This window comes from Mercenaria mercenaria, chromosome 6 (assembly GCF_021730395.1).
Source record: "Mercenaria mercenaria strain notata chromosome 6, MADL_Memer_1, whole genome shotgun sequence".
Taxonomy (NCBI): Eukaryota; Metazoa; Mollusca; class Bivalvia; order Venerida; family Veneridae; genus Mercenaria; species Mercenaria mercenaria.
In genome coordinates, this window is record NC_069366.1 from 62,793,303 (window position 1) to 62,813,952 (window position 20,650).

Here is a 20,650-nt window from a genome sequence, read left to right on the forward strand (position 1 = left end):
ATCCCCACCAAACCTAACGGACAATTTTACTAGATCTACAACTCTAATACCCTCCATTGCCAATAGTTAACATTTTGATTGTACTGCTACTACTGGTGCCGCTACTTCTATTGCTATTACTTCGTGTACTTCTTCTTCTTCTACTACTACTACTTCTTCTACTACTACTACTACTACTTCTACTTCTACTACTACTACAACTGCTACTACTGATACTACTATACCTGCTTCCACTAATACGTCTTGTACATCTACCTCTTCTTCTCCTGCTGCTGTTGTTGCTGTCACTTATTCCTCTGCTGCTGCTGCTGCTGCTGCTGCTGCTACTGCTGCTACTGCAACTGCCACTACCACTACTACTACTACTACTACTACTTTCTATTGTTGCCGCTACCGTACTTTACTGCCACTGCTAAGTATTGCAACTTCTATTAATACTAAGTTCTATGCTAGCAGTTTCTTGTGCAGTTTTCTTCTGAAGAATTACTTCATACCGAAGTTTACAGGGATTATTGACACTGGTGTGTTTTGTGAACGTATTGTGAGTTGTTATTTTCCAGAAAAAAAAAATGTATACACCAAGATACAGCGTCTAGAAATAGAATCCCTTTTCCCGTTGCGGAATGCTCTGATTTCTGTGTCAAGTGATGGAATCTGGGGCTAATGGTCAAACGGAAGGACGGACGGACGGACAAGGGCAAATCTATATGCCCCACTCCCCCGAGTGGGGGCATAAAATGCAGCAATTAGGCCTTAGATACATGAGTTATCACTAAATTTGACCAAATGACCGGGGGTCGTTTTTTTATGGGAGTCAATATTCTTCGTGAGGTTCAGTTTACTTCACGTGAGGGAGTCATAGTACTATGATCTGGAGGTTATAATACTATGACCAGGGGGTCACTTTTTCTATAGAATAATGACCGGGTGGGGGGGGGGGGTCATTATTCTATGGGGGTCGAAATACTTCATTACACGGCATAAAATAAAATACAGTATTTCAAAACTATCATCTTTCCATATAAATTACATAATCAAGAACTAAAAACCACAGAAAATGCTGAATATCTTGGGATTACTATTAGTGATGACTTTAGCTGGAAAAAAAACATATTGAATTTACAATAGCTTTAAAAGCTAGTAACACCCTCAGATTTATAAAAAGAAATGTACAATGTAATAACCGTAATATCAAAGAAACTGCCTAAAAACATACGTTCGCACACAATTAAATACTAGTAACACATATGGCTCGATGGCAGAAAAACTTAACATATATATAGAAAAAGTACAAAAAGCTGCTGCCAGATATGTCATGATCATCGAATGACTACTCAAACCAAAGCAGCGAAATATCAATGCTTGAAACTTTTAAATGGCAGACATTAGAACAAAAAGGAATACATGCATCTTTCATTATGTTGTATAAAATATCACACAACCTCGTCTCTGTAGATCATAACCACCTGACAACCTCTAGAAATTTACACTTTATCATTCCATCTCCAAGAACACAATATCATATGAACTTTTTTCCCCGCACAATCAGATACTGGAAGACTTTACCTTGTAACATCAAGAACAGTGTGAACCTTCAATGCTTCACATCTGACCTAGAGTCGTATATGTATACTAATGTCATCATCCTGTTTTTATTTTTAACAAACTGTATATTTATAGGTTATTAGCTTTGTATCGGGAAATATGCACGAGTTCTTTAGCGGAAATATTGCGCGACTTCAGGAGCGCAATATTCTTCCGCTGAAGAACGAGTGCATATTTCCCGATGCAAAGATAATAGGGGATTTATCACCGGCGCGAAGCGCCGGGGATGAAAATCCCCGAGACGGTAACGTCCGTATATAGTAATATTCGTCTTTGCTGTTTGCATATACTGAGGCAATTTTTTCGATGTTTTCCGTTCCGTTTATGTAAAATCCGCTGAACTGGTTGTCTTTAATGAACATCCGAGCACCCCGAATAGTCATAGAAACTCGTAAACGCGCTAAACATGATTAATTACTTCTTTTCGTAATGAAAACTGTAAAATGCAACTGAAAAACACTTTTAAAACAGTAAGGAAGTGTAAAGACCGTCAAGTTTCTGCGTGGACGTGCAACAAACAAAACACACAAAATTCTAAAAGCTAGTTGCGAGAACGCTGAATACGTCACCGGCATGTCTTCCGTAAATTTTGCAAAGTATGATATTCGCTGTAAGAGTATGATGGACACTAATGTAAACTAAGTTTAGAGCAAAGTTTCACTTTCTTGAGCGTTGAATATTTCTTTCTAAGCGGATATATAAAAGATAAATCCCCAATGCTAGGCGGTGCCTTAATTCATATTAACCTTTTTATTACATACACATCTACACGTATAAATATTATGTAGTTATCATAAATATGTTCAATAGCCTGAATACGATTGACAACACTGAACTAAATAGAAAAAAATAGTGCAACAACACACTGAATGACGTCACGCACCCGATATAAATTCAGGCGTCAGTGTATGGAAAAATATTGACGTTTCCGGTGTACTAGTGTAACTAACGAGTATGTAATAAAGATCTATTACTGCTCTTACTCTCTTAACAACATGAATATCATGTAGATCTAACATAGTAACATGCTTTTAAACAATTGCCCCGACCTCCCAGTTATAATCAGAAATTGATTGTTGGGAGTATCTCCGTAGATGTACATTCTATATCAGTTTCGCCACAAGACCTTGGTACAGAGTTTGGTCTAAAGGTGAACAATGCTAGATCTACTTTTACTTGCATTAACAGACATTTCGTTCATTAACAATGATAACATTTCTTGTAGCAATCTGATTACCTCGGACTTTATGCTACGCAATAGACCGGAGAATACGGAAATGCCCGATGTCGCACGATTGTTCTTGTAGATCTGTTTCGCACGTGCGCTTTCATATGGGTCCGCATTCTTGATTTGCTCCGCGCAGTAACATAGATAAGGTCACAAGGGAAATTACTCTGACACATCTTTACAAAGGTCAAGGACCTTTTTGTAAAAAAATGTATACAAAATCTTTTAGAGTACTCTTGCAACGATTTGCAACACTGAAAAATGTTTGCTACTGTAAATATTCAACCAGAGAATTTCGTGACCCCAGGTAAAATACTTTGCACTCACTGACAGTGTTGAAAACTTCTGCAAAACTGAAGTGAAATGGGCACTTCACACTTATCACTGACCACAGACACTTGGGGGTCAGCACCCCTCCCCCTCCCATGCCGCCCCTGACAACCTTCAGTCAATACATTTTTGTTTTTTTAAAACAAACTGAGCACATGTCTTGATCATCCAACGACTTCTGTTACCATTTCAGCATGTTTGAAAAATTCCCATACTCTATCAATGCTCAAAAAAACTAAAGACAACTTACTTCGCAATGTTAACTCGATTTTCTTGTCCAAGGAATAGGAGAATAGATCCCAGCTTGATGTTGCGCAGTCAAATTTACTACGCAGAGCCGGGACACAGACGATATCGTTAGCGGTTAAAATAAAAATACTTGCTTAGAAAGTCAATAGCTGCGATAGTTGAGATAGTACAGATGCTGGGTTTGAAAGAACTTTTTTGGGCAGGGCCACGGGTTCGCTCTGCGATTCAGGCATTCTTTTTTTCTTTTTCTAATATAATATTTTCATTTTCTTTTTAAACAATATATTCTCAAGATATAAAAAAATACCTAAAAAAGGAAAAAAATAGATCGCCCATAGCGCAGACTGAACCCGCGGCCCTGCCCAAAAGTGAGCTCACAGAACCAGCGTCTGTATTCTCTTGGCCACCGCGGCAGTTGATGTCATGGGCGAGTATTTTTATTTTAACCATTAACGATATTGTCTGTGTCCCGGCTCTGTGTAGTAAATTTGACATCAAGCTGGGATCTATTCTCCTATTCCTTGGACAAGCTAGTTTGTGTTGAAAATGCTCGGAGTAAGTTCCCTTTAGTTTTTCTGAGCATTGATAGCATATGGGAGATTTTTTAAACATATTGCAATGGTGACAGAACTTGTTGTATGATCGAGACATGTGCTCAGTTTGATTTAAAAAGCGAAAATATATTGGTTGAAAGTTGGCAGGGGCGGATTGGGAGGGGAGTAGGGCTGTCATTGATAGAAACGATATCGATGTATCAACGATATTTTTTTGTCGATAGATTATCAATTCCCATTTTCAAAAATCGATATTTTACAGAGAGAAAAAAATACCCAAATAAACACTCAGACCCTAAAAAACAACTAAAGTTCACAAAGTTGTAAATTTGGATAAATGCAAAAAAGGAGTGAAGGCAAAATAAAAAATGAAAGATGTTATTAATTTTTATGTATTTCTTTTATTTCATAAATACAAATACAACACAATCAAACAGAAATATGGAAAGTAGGCAATAAAACTTAAAATAGCATTTACATGAAGGTATATAGTATGCATATGGACAAATTATTTTAATAGGTCGCTAATCTAACTTAATAAGCAATATATCGATGTATCGTCGATATTTGTCTTCTGATATATCGGTATCGTCGATACGCCTAAGACCCAATCAATGACAGCCCTAGAGGGGAGACAGGTTCTGACCCCCAAGTGTCTGTGTCACTGACTAGTCCAAATAATAACTGAATAAGACGTTTCGGGACAGCATGATTACTTTTGACTGTCGCTGTCTCCGTCACTTCCAAACTTATTCTTGCACACCGGACTGGCGTTTCCAGTGATTTTACCCATGCCTGCAAAACCCTTCTGCACCCCCATGCGAGATGACTCGTGCTGTTATACTGGGTATACCAATTACCAGGATATACATATTACCATGAATGTCCAGTTTTGATACTTAACACGAAAATTGCTTTACAATTTTTCTCTCATTATTCATTCTCAATGTGCTAAGAATTTTAGCAAAACTATTTTTGAAAATTGGAGTGTCTTTCTTTTTATTTCATTCTGATCCCAGAAATTAAGGAATTTAGCTAAGTGACTGGTCATTATGGTTAATTTTGGCACATTTTCTCAGCAAATTTTCAATGAAGTTGCTTATTTCTGCCATATCTGTGTCATATTTAGTAAATAGTTTGGCCTATTGTAAAATAGAAATGCATTTTTTTGTCTTAGATCAATTTAACAACTTCTTTAGATTGAAAGTTGAAATTCATGGTAATAGGTATATGCCAGAAAATGCTAAAATTCCCCACCTCTGTTCTTTGAATGACAGTAGTGGAACTTTTACCTGGTGTTTTTATGATTTTTCTGTCAAAAGTCTAAAGCTAAAATATAAATTAATTGTACAGAACAAAATTTATCCTTTCATACAATCATTTTGTTATAAATAGAGTCCACTGAATATAAGACTCACGGTAATTGGTATACCCAGTATAATGACAACTAGTGCTTCATGCACCTATAATATATTGTTTATATAGAATACGAAAAAAAGCAGGTAGCTTGGTAGTTTAATTAAAATCTTAGTGAACAAATCTCACCACTAGTCACTAAGCTCTTTCAAATGTCCCTTGACACGGGCACTATCCCAGCTAACTGGACCAAGGCCAATGTCACTCCTTTATTTAAGAAGGGTGACAAAAGCAATCCTGCAAATTACCGGCCTATATCCCAACTTGCATCCTTTGTAAGTTACTGGAACACATCATAGCCTCTAATATTACCAAGCACTTCCATGGTTAAAAATGTCCTCTATGACCTACAGCATGGGTTCAGAGAGAAAAGGTCATGCGAAACACAGTTACTCGAACTTGTAGAAGATCAATCCCGAAACTTAATTCAAGGCCACCAGACGGACCTGATCCTTCTGGACTTCTCTAAAGCATTTGACAAGGTTAACCATCTGAAACTTCTGTATAAACTTCATCAACATGGCGTTCAGGGCACCACGTTGCAATGGGTCAAGTCTTTTTTGATTGGCAGGCTCCAGTCTGTCCTTGTGAATGGTGAAACATCAGAAGAAGTTCCAGTAACGTACGGAGTCCCACAGGGCTCCGTCCTAGGCCCCCTTCTATTCTTACTCTACATTAATGACCTGCCTGAAAATCTAATTCCACAGGTTCGGTTATTCGCCGATGACACTGCTGTCTACTTAACTGTGAATAGTTCTGCCCAAAAAAACATCCTCCAGCAAGACTTAAATAGGTTACAGATATGGGAAAGTAAGTGGGACATGGAGTTCAACCCCTCAAAATGCACTGTTATGAACATAACAAGGTCAAAAAACCCTTTTAAATCAAAGTACACACTCCATGGCCAAGTCTTGGAAACAGTTCCTGATGCAGAGTACCTTGGGGTCACTATATCCTCAGATCTAAATTGGAATAAACACATCAGTTTAGTCACGTCCAAAGCTACCCGAACACTAAACTTTTTTAAACGAAACATCCCATGCAAGAACCCCAAAGTTCAAGAAGTAGCTTATAAATCACTAGTCAGGCTACAGCTAGAATATGCTAGCTGTGTTTGGAACCCTTACACCCGACAAAACATCCACCAGATCGAAATGATTCAGCGGAGGGCAGCGCGATGGGTAAATCATGACTACTTCCCTTACAGCAGTGTCACAAACATGCTATGTCAGCTGAGATGGCGTACCCTTGAAGATAGGAGATCTGATTCACGCCTCCTTATGTTCTACAAGATAGTGAATGGTTTGGTTGCAGTGCCACTCCCCCCCTATGTCAGCCCCCCATCCCGTCTAACAAGACATATGCATCCCCACTCCTATACTCAGATCCTCACTCCCTGTAATTACTATAAGTACTCTTTCTTCCCAGCCACCATAGTACTTTGGAATGCCCTTCCAGTACAACTTGTGCAAGCCCCCACCCTGAATCAGTTTAAACAGGGTGTGACCAAACTTGTACACAATGCTTAACATGATAGACCTGTTTTTAAACTGCTTTTATCTGTAAATCCTTCTTGTTTTTAACACTATCAACTGTATTTATACTGCAATACACACCGTGTATTACTTTTATCCTCCAATCCAATCTACTTTTAACTTCTTGTACAGGCGCGCAGCTGCACATAATACTCGCAGAGAGGAGCGCTGCAGTATAAATAGATAGATAGAATTCTCTCCGTTCCTTATAGTATATTTCTCGATTCCAAATATGTTAGTTTATCATAAAAACATTACGTTACGCTATAAACGATAAAACTAATGTGGAACTTTGTTATTGTGCGTAACGCAAAACATCATGACGTCACTCCTGCTTATATTACGGACGTTAATTTCCTGCGCTTTGTGTTCATTCTCTACTATAAGAAAGAGTGCTTAAAAGGAAGTATTTCTACCTATTGTAAAATACGGTATGCAAGAAAAATAATCTGCCAGAATGAAATGCTAACGTGTATACGATATGCAAGAAAAAATATCAATCATGCAAGCCTCATTACCGCCCAATGCGCAGGTGCCCTCGGGACGGATATTTCTGTCTGATTCGTAAACACATGACAGATATTATTATTCTGCATATTTGTGTTAGGAAATCCCCAATGAAAATCGGTTGGGAACATTTTCTGGTACATGTATAGTCCAACTAATTTGATGCGATCCTAGGAAATTAATTTTTTCATATGGGCAATATCCCCACTTGCCTCAAACACTCGAAAGACCAAAATAGTTGAGGCAATTACCAACAAAATTTTTGTCGCTGCCGATGCTTTACATATTAAAGGTTTAAATGCCGATTATTTCACGAATTGGCCATAAATTCAAATAAACTTACATGCATCAAAAGGGGATTAAATTCCTCATTGATTTATGTAAAAATTATCAAATAATATCCAAAATTACGAATTTTCTGGTGATTTAAACCTATGTATGTACTTATACGATTAACGTTTACCGTGTGTATACACGCCAATTACTGTGATTCATCCTCCATTATTTTGGTCCTTCAAAGTTTTGACGTTTAGATTGCCAATCACTAATATATAACAATCTGAACGTCAAATTATTTTGACTAGTACATGTACAAAGTATTTGTAATGATTACATCTCTAATATTGAATATATGTTGACATTAAAGCATACACGTACCTTGCTGACATTTTATGAATGCATATTTATGCCTCCGTTCGAAGAAGGAGGGGTATATTGTTTTGCAGATGTCGGTCAGTCTGTCGGTCGGAATGTAGACCAATCCGTTTCCAGATGATTACTCAAGAACGCTTGGGCCTAGGGTCATGAAAGTTGAAAGGGAGGTTGGTCGTCACCAGCAGATGACCCCTATTGATTTTGAGGTCTGTATGTCAAAGGTCAGGTCACAGTGACCACAAACAGTCAAATGGTTTCCGGATGATAACTCAAGAACGCTTGGGCCTAGGATCATGAAAGTTGATAGGAAGGTTGGTCATGACAGCAGATGACTCCTATTGATTTTGAGGTCAGTATGTCAAAGGTCAAGGACACAGTGACCACGAACAGTCAAATGGTTTCCGGATGATAACTGAAGAACGTTTGGGCCTAGGATCATGAAAGTTGATAGGGAGGTTGTTCATAACTAGCAGATGACCCCTATCGATTTTGAGGTCAGTATGTCAAAGATCAAGGTCACAGTGACACGGAACAGTTAAATGGTTTCCGGATGATAACTCAAGATTGTTTGGGCCTAGGACCCTGAAAGTTGATAGGTAGGTTGTTCATCACCAACAGATGACCTGTATTGATTTTGAGATCAGTAGGTCAAAAGTCAAGGTCACAGTGACCAGGAACAGTAAAATGTTTTAGGGGTGATAACTCAAGAACGCTTGGGCCTAGGATCAGGAAAATTGATAAGGGGATTGGTCATGACCAGCAGATGATCCCTAATGATTTTGAGGTCATTAGGTCATATTTCAAGGTCACATTGGCCAGGAACAGTTCAACAGTTCTGGACAAAAACTTGATAACGCTTAGGCCAAGGGTCATGAAAGATGATAGAGAGTTTTATCATGACCAGCAGATGACCCCTATAGATTTTAAGGTCAGTAGGTCAAAGTTATATATTTCCATAATAATATCTATCATGTGTTTACGAATCGGATAGAAATATTAGGGCAAATTCGGCTCGAATTACCGCCCATGCGCAGGTGGCCGAGGGATGGATATTTCTATCCAATTGTAAACACATGACTGATATTTTTTCTTGCATATCGTATACATGTTAGCATTTTATTTTGGCAGATTATTTTTCTTGCATACTGTATATTTTTACAAAAAACTTTTAGAAATACTTCCTTTGTAGCACTCTTTCTTTAATAGTTGAGCACGCGAAATAAATATCCGTAAGCAGAAGTGACGTCATATGTATTGCGTTAGGCATCATAACAAAGCTCCACTTTAGTTTTATTGTTTGTAGCGTAATGTTACGTTCTTACGGTAAACTGACGTATTTTGAATCAAGAAATATACTAAAAGGAACGGAGAGAAATTATCAAGGTACCTGCTTTTTTCGTATTTTTACATAGACAATATATTATCAGTGCGTGAACCACTGGTTGTCATTAACAGCACGAGAGTCGTCTGGCATGGGGGGGTGTGCAAGAAAATTGTGTCTGCTATGAAAAACGAGTGTTTTTTATCATCTGAAAGGTTGAAGGCTTAAAAAGTCCTGGTCTGTCTGAGACTATTTGGTTGCACAAATTAATACAGTTCTGACATCAAGTTCTGTGAAAAAAAGTCATATCCTATAATATGCCAGTACCTGAATTTTAAGTACACAGGTTATATATATAGGATATGATTTTTTTTCTTACAGATCTTTATCACATATAACTAAGATACAAAATGTACAGATATTAGGATTTGAAAGCATTTTCAAACTTCATGATGTCTTCATGAATTATATGACATATAGATATGATTTATATAAATTGTATGTTGCCCTATTATTTAGAAGATGCTGTATTGGCATCCTATATGTTTTATGGAAAATGACCATAGGCAGGGGACGTTGGTAACTCTGTTACAAATACTTATTTGGGGGAGGGTCATTTACATTGTATGTAGTATGCTAGGAAGAGCAGATGCCCAGGCATGGACCCCTGCAGTTCTTGACAGGTGTGGGCTCAGAACTTGTTCTGATTAGGATTAAGGATAGAAGCTGGTTGTCAAGGAAAATCTTAATCCAATTAAGGGTCTTTGCCACATATAATGTAATTGTGCACTTTCTCATGACTCACTTTATAAATGCCTTACTGAAGTCAAATAGGATTGGATCAACATGTTGTTTACTGTATAGTTCTCTGACAAGGTCATATAAGAGCATAATTAGTTAGGTCACCAAGGATCTTTTTCTTCAGAAACCATGTTGGAGATGGTACAGAATGCCAAGGATTGTAATTGATGATGATTATATATGCTAAAGGATGTGGGCCTGTAGCTGGCTGGGTCAGACCCGTCGCCCTTCTTGTATATTGGTGTTACATTTGCTTTTTTCCACTGGGAAGTTCAAGTTATTTAAAAGTTATTCAAAAGTTATTGCTCAGGTCAAGTCTGTCTTTCAGTTGGCTGTCCCATTATAGACAGGAAACCTGTTCTTATAAAAACATAAAATTTGGGTAGTTTGTCTTGATGTTGAAAATTATCTTGAAGTATGTATATGTGGATAGATTTTGAATCTGTCAGTAAAACCAGAATTTCTGTATGCAGCACATATATTAAACATCATTTAACTTAACATTGTTTGACTCTTACTAACCTTCCAGTGCAGCTGGTATTTCTTGAAGATATTTCATGATAATGTAACATTACGTTCTTTGAAAATATTAAGTTTGCCCGTTCGGAAGAAATTAGAAATAATATGAGTGATGCTTCAGTGTTTGGCAGTACATGTTTTAACATACAAGTAAAACTGCATACATGTAAGATGAACATTTTCGTAATTATGTTTAAATTTTTTTTTTACAGGTTTTTCAATCTGTACCAACATGCAAAGTCAAGATTATTGGATGACCAAAGAAAAAGGTATAAAAAAAGAAATATTTGATAATGACTCATTGTGCCTTCTAGCCATAATGGCACACCTAGTTTCATAATTGCCCTTAGGCTGGAGGCCTCAGGCAGTTACAACATTAGGTGTGCTATTATGGCAAGAAGGCAAAAGGAGATGAGAACATTTGTTGGGAACTGAGCACAATAGGCAATGGTAATGTTTACTGTTTATTGGGTACTTTCTGTTGCTTGTTGGGTACTTTATAACAAAAGAAATACCCAATAAAGGTCCGTACATAAGAAATTGCATCCGTCTGTCATAATTTGTGTCCGGAGCATATAACATCATAAACATTGAAGGTATTGACTTTTAACTTGGCATATAAGTTGATGGCAATAAGACAATGTGCAGAGCACTTGGACTGGCTCTGTAGGTCAAAAGTCAAGTCACAAATCAAGCTAAAAGGTCAAAACTGTCAATCATATTTTGTGTCTGGAGTATAGCTAAAATATGTAAGGTATTGACTTCAGACTTGGCTTGTAGGTTGGTGGCAATAAGGTGATGTGCAGAGCACATGAATCAGATCTGTAGGTCAAAGGTCAAAATCACAAATTGAGCGCAAAGGTCAAATTTGTCTGTCATATTAAGTGTCTGGAGCATAACTCATTAACTATTCAAGGTTTTTACTTCAAACTTTGAATGTAGTTGGGTGATAATGAGAAGATGTGCAGAGTGCATGGACGAGTGGTGGTCAATGGTCAAGGTCAAAGCAAGGTCAAATTTTCCCATCATATTTTGTGTCCAGAGCATAACTTAAAAATATAAAAGGTATTGACTTTAAACTTTGAATGTAGGCAGGTGGTGATGAGACGATGTGCAGACTACAAAAATCTACAATACCTGTCTCCCACTAGAAAAAAAAACAAACTAATTTAATCACTTCACCTAGGTATTTTGTCACCACTACTGCACACACACCCTGCACTGCCTCCACCCCCTGGTCAAGGTCACAGAATAATATGTGACTTTTTTGCGCAGACAACTGTAGTATTCTTGGGCACACTTCAGGGGCATTTGTGGCAGTTCTTGTTTCTTTAAAATTTGCTACTGTCCTCCTCTGATAGAACACTTAGGGCGTATATTGCCCCATTTGGTGAAACTCTTTATGTACATGTAATTCCTTTGTGGAAATAACTAAATGTTAGAATTCCAGGAATGTTTGAATAAATCAAGTTCACCAGCAGTAGGCAAATATTAGGTCCACAGTTCAATCCCTAGCTGAATAAATGTTCTCTGCAACACATTGTCAGAAGATAAGACCGTAAAACTTTGATTGCTTCAAACTTCAAGAGAATGAGCAAAATGCTCGAGTTCAGAGTTGCAAGTGATCTAAGCATAGAAGAAAATTTAATAATAAGAAATGGCCACTGGTGGAGTTTTATTGTACTCATTTCTATTTTCATCTTTTTAGTCCTGTATCATCTGTGCAGTTTTGGAAGAAACATATAAATAAGAACCATGTTTATTATCAAGCTGAAGTAATGTTAGATAATGTCATAAACTTGTGAAATGAGCCACACCATGAGAAAACCAACATAGTGCATTAAATTTTGTGGCCATCACCCACACAGTCTGGTCAGGATCCATGCTGTTCGCTAACGGTTTCTCAAATTGCAATAGGCTTTGAAAGCAAACAGCATGGATCCTGACCAGACTGCTCAGATGCGCAAGCTGGTCTGGATCCATGCTAGTCGCAAATACACTATGTTTGTTTTCTCATGGTGTGGCTCAAATCAAGTTGTCAAATCGTATAACTCATTCATTAATATCAAGAAGTAATGCATACTTTCAGCGGTGTTTTGTCACACAAGATGGAGGTAAACAGAGTTCGACTTCATTTTGAGATGACGGGGGACGGCAATCACAGTGTTGTACTAATGCCAGGAGCACTAGGTTAGAATGCATTAATTAATATATAATATGTGTTTTAAATATCTTAAATGAGATTAAGCATGAGTATGCCATGTTTAAATTGATTCAGGGTGTTTTAATTGATGTAAAATATGGCACTGTTGTATCATATTTCAGTTTGTCATAATATTAATGTTTTAATTAAAACAATAGATGAAATATGTTGATGCTATTTCTAAGTTGATACAGGACAATTAACCATCAGCATGACATTGTACAGTACAACACTGGTGACATCAGGTTACATGGCTATGCGTAAAAGGCTTTGTGCAGTCCAAATATAGAAAGTTTAAGGAGATTGGTTGGAGATAGTATGAATATCTTGAGTTAGCCGAGTATTTTGAGTCATCATTTCTCCGGGAAACTGTGTTTCATTGTATCATTGAACATAAACATGACTGTCAATATGTAATGCTGAGTGATGTTTGTTTTCTTATGCAATATAGCATTTGATTAAAACAGTGTTATTTATGCATTTCAAATATAAAGTTTAATAAATTTCTACCAACCTTTATAGCACAGAGGTGCAGCTCTATGTAATTAGATGTAGTCCAGAAGGTACTGTCATTCTTTTTTGAACCCAAGGCAACTTTTTATTTCATTTGTCAGTCAAAAATAGTAAGATTTAGGAATGAACATTAAAAAAAGACAAATATTTGAAACAAATTGTTCATGACAGAGTTGTGTCTGAAGTGCATTCTCTCTGTTTTAATATTGCAGATGAGAGAAAGGTATTCAACATGTAAATAACATGGTCAGTCATTAGCATCCTTGCTTTCATCAGCCATATTTAATGATAAGTAATGAGAGTGCTGTAACTGGAGATATTCTTATAAAATTACATATTATTTGGATCAATTAATCGGATAATGGCTCATGCGTATTTATAAGCATATTCTTTCATCTTTATCTACTTACATATATATACCCATCGCAGGTTCCACAAGAACGGATTTTGCTCAACAGTTAAATACCTTCAATAAGCAAGATTTCACTCTGATAGCGATAGATCCCCGAGGTTATGGACAGAGTCGACCTCCAGACAGAGATTGGCCTCTTGAGTTCCTGCAGAGAGATGCTGAAGATGCCATGGAATTAGTGAGGGTAAATGATCATGCCTTATGTATTCATTTTTAAACTCAGTTAAGTTCAATATGAGCCGTGCCATAGGAAAACCAACATAGTGGCTTTGTGACCAGCATGGATCCAGACCAGCCTGCGCATCCGCAGTCTGGCCAGGATCCATGCTGTTCACCAACAGTTTCTCTAATTGCAGTAGGCTTTAAAAGCGAACAGCATGGATCCTGACCAGACTGCGCGGATGCTATGTTGGTTTTCCCATGGCACGGCTCATATAATCTCAAACGTCAGTATTTCTTGCTCAATTGAACAAGAGGTTCGGGATGAGCTATTGTGATGGGCCTGTGTCCATCGTCTGTCGACTTCAATCCATTCACTAGCGTTAGCTTTTCACCTTTAAACAACTTCTTCTCATGAACAGCTTGATGGACCACTGTCAAACTTGATCTGTAGCATCCTTGTAAGGTCCTTCAGTTTGTTAAATAGTTTTGCTTGACTGACTTTAGAGGTAGCCAGAGCTGAAAATATCAAATAAAAAACTTTGACTAACTTTTACTCATAAACTGCTTGAAGGATTATCACAAAACTTGGTCTGTAGCATTGTTATAATATCCTCTCTTAAGTTTGTTCAAATGCGTCCACTTGACTGATTTTATCGGCTGCTAGAGTTAAAGATAGAAAAACTTTTAAATGACTACTTCTCATGAACCGCTTGATGGATCATCACAAAACTTGGTCTAAAGCATCGTTGTAAGGTCCTTATTTTAGTTTGTTCATATTTTTCAGCTTGACTGATTTTAGGGGCCGCCATAGATCATTGCCATACTTTGTGTGTAGTACTTTGCAAGGTTCTGTCTCAATTTTTAGCTTGACCATTCAAAGAATAGTAGAGCTGTTGGACTCACCCGTGCGTCAGCGTCCGCGTAAGCATCCCGATTTCGTTAAGTTTTTAGCTTGACTATTCAAAGAATAGTTTAGCTATTCTACTCACCCTTGTGTCGGCGTCGGCGTCACACCTTGTTTTAAGTTTTGCATGCATGTACATACAGCTATCATTTAAAGGCATATAGCTTTGAAACTTATTTTTTCTTTTTCTAGGTCAGTTACCAACCACTGGGTCAAGTTCCATTACTCTGACATGTATTTTGAGCAAATTTTGGCCCCTTTTGCACTTAGAAAATCCTGGTTAAAGTTTTACATCCAAGATACTATCTCCAAAACTAATGCAGATATTGAATTGAAACTTCACATGTGTCTTCAGGGTTATAAAACTAGTTTATAGCATCAAGTCCCATAACTCTGACCTGCATTTTAGCCAAATTATGCCCCCTTTTGTACTTAGAAAATCCTGGTTAAAGTTTTGCGTGCAAGTACATACAGCTATCACTAAAAGGCATATAAATTTGAAACTTATTTTTATTTTTCTAGATCAATAACCAACCTCACTGGGTCAAGTCCAGTAACTCTGACATGTATTTTGGGCAAATTATGCCCCCTTTTGGACTTTTCTGGTTAAAGTTTTACATGCAAGTTACTATCTCCAAAACTAATGCAGATATTGAATTGAAACTTCACATGTGTCTTTGGGGTTATAAGACTAGTTGATAGCATCAAGTCCCATAACTCTGATTTGCATTTTGGTCAAATTATGTCTGCTTTTGAACTTAAAATTTTTTGATATTTTAACATTTTGGGTAATATATTCCTGCTTCTGGGACAATATTTCGAATAGTCGAGCTTGGCTGTGTTACAGACAGCTCTTGTTGTATGTAAGCTGGTATCTCAGTAACCACTTGTGGGAATGGAATGAAACTTCACACACCTATTCACTGTGATCAACTGACTTACTTTGCATAGGTTCCATAACTCTATCTTGCTTTTTTTGCATTTTTGGACTTAGAAGTTTTTGGTTAAGGTTTTGTATGTCAGCTGGTATCTCAGTACTCACTGATATGAATGGATTGAAACTTCACACACTTGTTCACTGTCATGATCTGACATGCACTAAGCTACTTTTTTTTTTTTCAAAATTATGCCCCTTTTTCCACTTAGCATTTTTAGGTTAAGTTTTTGAATGTTAGCTGGTATCTCAGTATCCACTAATGGGAATGGATTGAAGTTTCACATACTTGTTCACCATCATGATATGACATGTAATGCACAGGTCCCATAACTCTACTTTGCATTTTTACAAAATTATGCCCCTTTTTCGACTTAGAAATTTTGGGTTGATGTTTTGTATGTAAACTGGTATCTCAGTACTCACTAATAGGAATGAAATGAAACTTCACAGACTTGTCCACTGTCATAAGCTGATATGCACTGTGCAGGTTCCATAACCCTGTTTTGCATGTTTACAAGATATGCCCCTTTTTCGACTTGTCTTCATTCAACTGACAAGGCTGTTAAATAGTCAAGTATTGCTGTCCCCTGACAGCTCTTGTTTTCAAATAGTTCAGTTTGAATAGTAATTATTTATGACATCATTCTTATATGCATCATAACGTTAAAATGTTTATTTACAACAAATCATAATTACTCAAGCAAAAGAACAATTTTATGTTATTGATATACGCATTTTGAGCGTATATGTTTATGTACTAAAAATATTATTAGCTTTGCATTGAGAAAAGTTCTTTCATGGCATAGTATATTTTGCTCCTAAGTCCTGCAGTATTTCTTGGGCAGTACTTGTGCATATTTTTATATGCAAAGCTAATAACCTTTAAATATTTACATCATGCTAAAGTTTTGTAAGAGAATATTTACTGTCCAAATAAGTTTCCTTCAGTGAAGCGAAATATATCTGTGTTTCAATTAAATTTTTTTCACCCCTTGGAGCATTCCAGAGGCCACAATGAAATATATAGTTTTGTTGGAAAACATGTTTATAAGCTAATGTCTAGTCTTTCTGCATGCACTTTCAATCTTGTTGGTAAAGTTTTTGTATGTAAGCTGGTATCTTTGTTACCACTACTAATTGGAATAGATGGAAACTTCACACACTTGTTAAACTGTGATGATCTGATTTGCATTGCACAGGTTCCATAAGTCTGCTTTGCACTTTTACAAACTTATGCTTTTTTATGCCCCCGGCATCTACTGATGTGGGATGCATATAGTGATTGTCCTGTCTGTCCGTTCATCCATCCATCTGTTCGTCCATCCATAGGAGGTTAACCAAATGGGACCGTTTCGTCTAGCATCAGTACCCCTTACTAGAATGACTTGATACTAATGCAGTTGTAATCTGTGACCAATCCTCATCTTCAGACATCACCTGACCTCAGTTTGACCTTGAACTTGACCTCGTTTTGGATTTAGGTTGCTTTGTATCAACAAGGATGCCACCGGGGCATCAAGCGTTTATTGAACGCAGCCCCTTGTTTTGACTTTTGTATTAATTTATTTAACTTCCTCTAGTGACAAGGCTGTTGAATAGCCAAATATTGCAGTCCTCTTACAGCTCTTGCCCTTATTCTCTAAACTAGAAACCTATGAGAAACTAAAATTAAAGAACTGCACAGTCTACACTAAAAGAAACTAAATTTTATAGACCAACACTCCCCCCTGTTTTATTTTCAAGAGAAACTAAAAAAATATAGATAGTAATTTCAACTATTGTTACCCATACAACTGGGAACTTAAATTAAAGAATATCACAGTCTTCACTAAAAGAAACTGGGCAATATAGATAGAATCTTTACTTTATTTAAATATTCCATTATCCTTTGTTTGTGTCTTCTCCTTAGTCAGTGATGTCTGGTGTGCTGATTGCATTCTGAATGTGTGACATTAGAGTGCCGAGTGTTTTAGTGGAGTAAAACATGTTTAAGGCATCACTACATTTTCACAAGGAATGTATAATGTCATATATTCTTGGGTTTTTTCCAGCACAGGCTGAACCGAAAGATAGTGTCTGTAGTGCTGGCTAAGGATGCATGACACCTTATTTTACTTTATTTTCGTTTCCTATTAAATTAATACCTTAAAATATATAAAACTCACTACCTTAGGACTGCTACTTTAAAAATTATATTAATACCTTAAAATGTATGCAGATTGCTGTCTGTGGAATGCTACCTTAAAATAATACAGCTATCTTAAGATGAATTAAGGTTAATTATTTTAGTAAAAAGTGACATACAGTTTTGTTTCACAGTGCTACACCTTTAAAAACGTAAGTTCACCTTTAAAATTCATGAATAATATAGTGAATACAGAACTGACAGAACTGTTAATTCTGAATTAATTTTGTATTATAATATTATCAGATTGTGGTGGTGCTTGATGCAATAGTGTGGTAGTGCTCAACAAAAGTATAATTATACTTACTTCATTTGAACATTCGGATGCGGTGACTTTGTGTTTACATTTAAATTTGGAATATTTGAATGGCACTTTTCTGCGTGCCAGTTCATTCATTTCATTATTACGGCTTGATGTTGCAAGATTCATGAATACAGGGTGAGGGTCCCTGTCTATAAGGGCCACGCCAACCTAAACAAATACATACATTGTTTTAATTATTGTTGTGTTTGATATGACTGTTAGAGTTTGATACAAACTAGCAGTATGTCTTTGATTATTTGCAATATCCATGTTTTAACCTTTACCCTTCTAAATTTCTAAAATGGACTGTTCCATCATTTAATTTGGGCAGTACCACTTATTGTTCACTGAAAGTTTACTGACTGAATAGGGAACAGTGCTGATCATGATCATCCAGCATGGATGTGCAGGCTGATCTGGGTCTGCACTGGTCGCCAAGGCAGAATGACTTGCCGCCAGCAGGCTAAAGGTTAATTCAATGCAATATAAGCTTTAGTCAATTGCTGTCCTAATGATTATGAGTTTTTAACTGAACACTTATCTGTTTTATGTATCTAAAGTATGTGTGGAGTTAATTTGATTGTTTTACAGAAACTAGATGTGCAGAAAGTATCACTGTTGGGTTGGAGTGATGGAGGGATATCGGCAATGATTGCTGCTGCCCGTTACCCTGAGATAGTTGACAAACTCGTCATCTGGGGAGCCAATGCTTATATTACAAAGAAAGATATGGAATTTTATGAAAGTAAGAAGAGTTAATCTCCTATCCAGTATTGGTATTGGCAACTACCTTTTATACGCCCGTCTGAGAAAGAGCGGGGCGTAATATGCGCACACCTGTGGCGGGCGGACGGGCGGTCGGTATCCAAAAGCATCTCTGCTCTCTAAGTAAAATATTTTTCATCCTATCTTCACCAATCTTGGTGACAATGTTAGTGGGCATAATGTCTCGGCCATGTTTGATAACCAGCAAAATCGCCCCAGGCGCTCTTGAGTTATGGCCCTTGAATTATTCAAAATCTGCAAATTTAGCCTTGCCCTCTCTCTAAGTCAAACATTTTTCATCTGTTTTTCACCAAACTTGATGACAATATTTACTGGCATAATATCTCGGCCAAGTTCGATAACCAGGAAAATCGCCCTAGGCACTCTTGAGTTATGGCCCTTGAATTACTGCAAATTTAGCCTTGTCCACTCTAAGTCAAACAGTTTTTATCTGATCTTCACCAAACTTTGTGACAATGTTTATGGGCATAATATCTTCGCCAAGTTTGATAACAAGCAAAATCGCTACAGGCACCTTGTACCATCGAATTCATTTATTATACCCCGACGAAAGTCGGAGGGATATAGTTTTGGCGTTGTCCATCCTTCCGTCCGTCTTTCTGTCCGGAGCCATATCTAGGAAATGATAGGGAATATTTATATAAAACTTCATAAACATGTTCACCACTAAGAGTTTTTGTGGCCTGCCTAGTTTCAGTCAGATTGCATTAGTAACACCAGAGATATGGCCCTTAGAAGTTTCTAGTGTTAACTATATAGGGTACTATAAATATGGCAATTTCTGCATCATAATTTTTGATATATTTGACATAGAACTATGAAACTTAAACAGAATTTAGATCGCCATAATGTGGTTGTGTACACACAACTTCGTTCTGATTTATTATGTAAATTAAGAGTTCTTGCCCTTTAATTGTAAATAGATCCACATATTTGTACATAAGAAACTTACCATTTGGTAGAATTTCATTAAATTTCTTTCATTCTTTTCCATGAACATTTATTGTAAACATGTGAAGTTGTGTACCCACACCAGGTCACCTCCCTTACCTTGATCACACCCCCTCCCCTTCCCCCCCTAACCCCCCCCCCCCCCCCAAAAAAAAAAAAAAAAAGAAATAAAAATCATTCCTTATTTTAGATTTTTTTCAAACAAGCTTCATGTTCACCACTATGAGGTTATGGAGCCCATCAAGTTTCAGTCAGACTGCCCAAGTAACACCACAGTTTCTAGTGTTAACTTTGTAGGGTACTATAGATATGGCAATTTCAGCATCATAACTTTTGATATATTTAACCTTGAACTATGAAACTTAAACAGAATTTAGAGCATTATAATGTGGTTGTGCACACACAATTTCGTACAGATTTCTTTTGTAACTTCAGTGTAACTTCAGAGTTATTGCCCTTTAATTGTCTAAAAATCTACATATTTGTACATAACAAACTTACCATTTGGCAGAATTTTATTAAATTTCTTTCATTCTTTTCCATGAACATTTATTATTAACATGTGCAGTTGTGC

General features: G+C 36.9%; 1 protein-coding gene across 1 annotated transcript in view; it reads left to right on the plus strand.

Annotated features, from left to right (window-relative positions):
* Positions 1-2,982: 2,982 nt before the first annotated feature.
* LOC123548708 (valacyclovir hydrolase-like) overlaps positions 2,983-20,650 on the plus strand; it is a 31,227-nt gene continuing 13,559 nt past the window's right edge. Inside the window, exons 1-5 of the mRNA XM_045336211.2 lie at positions 2,983-3,140; positions 10,932-10,988; positions 12,809-12,909; positions 13,865-14,031; positions 18,931-19,084. Of these exons, the coding sequence (XP_045192146.2) occupies positions 3,043-3,140; positions 10,932-10,988; positions 12,809-12,909; positions 13,865-14,031; positions 18,931-19,084 (577 nt within the window). The 5' untranslated portion in view covers positions 2,983-3,042. The remainder of the gene's footprint in view (positions 3,141-10,931; positions 10,989-12,808; positions 12,910-13,864; positions 14,032-18,930; positions 19,085-20,650) is intronic.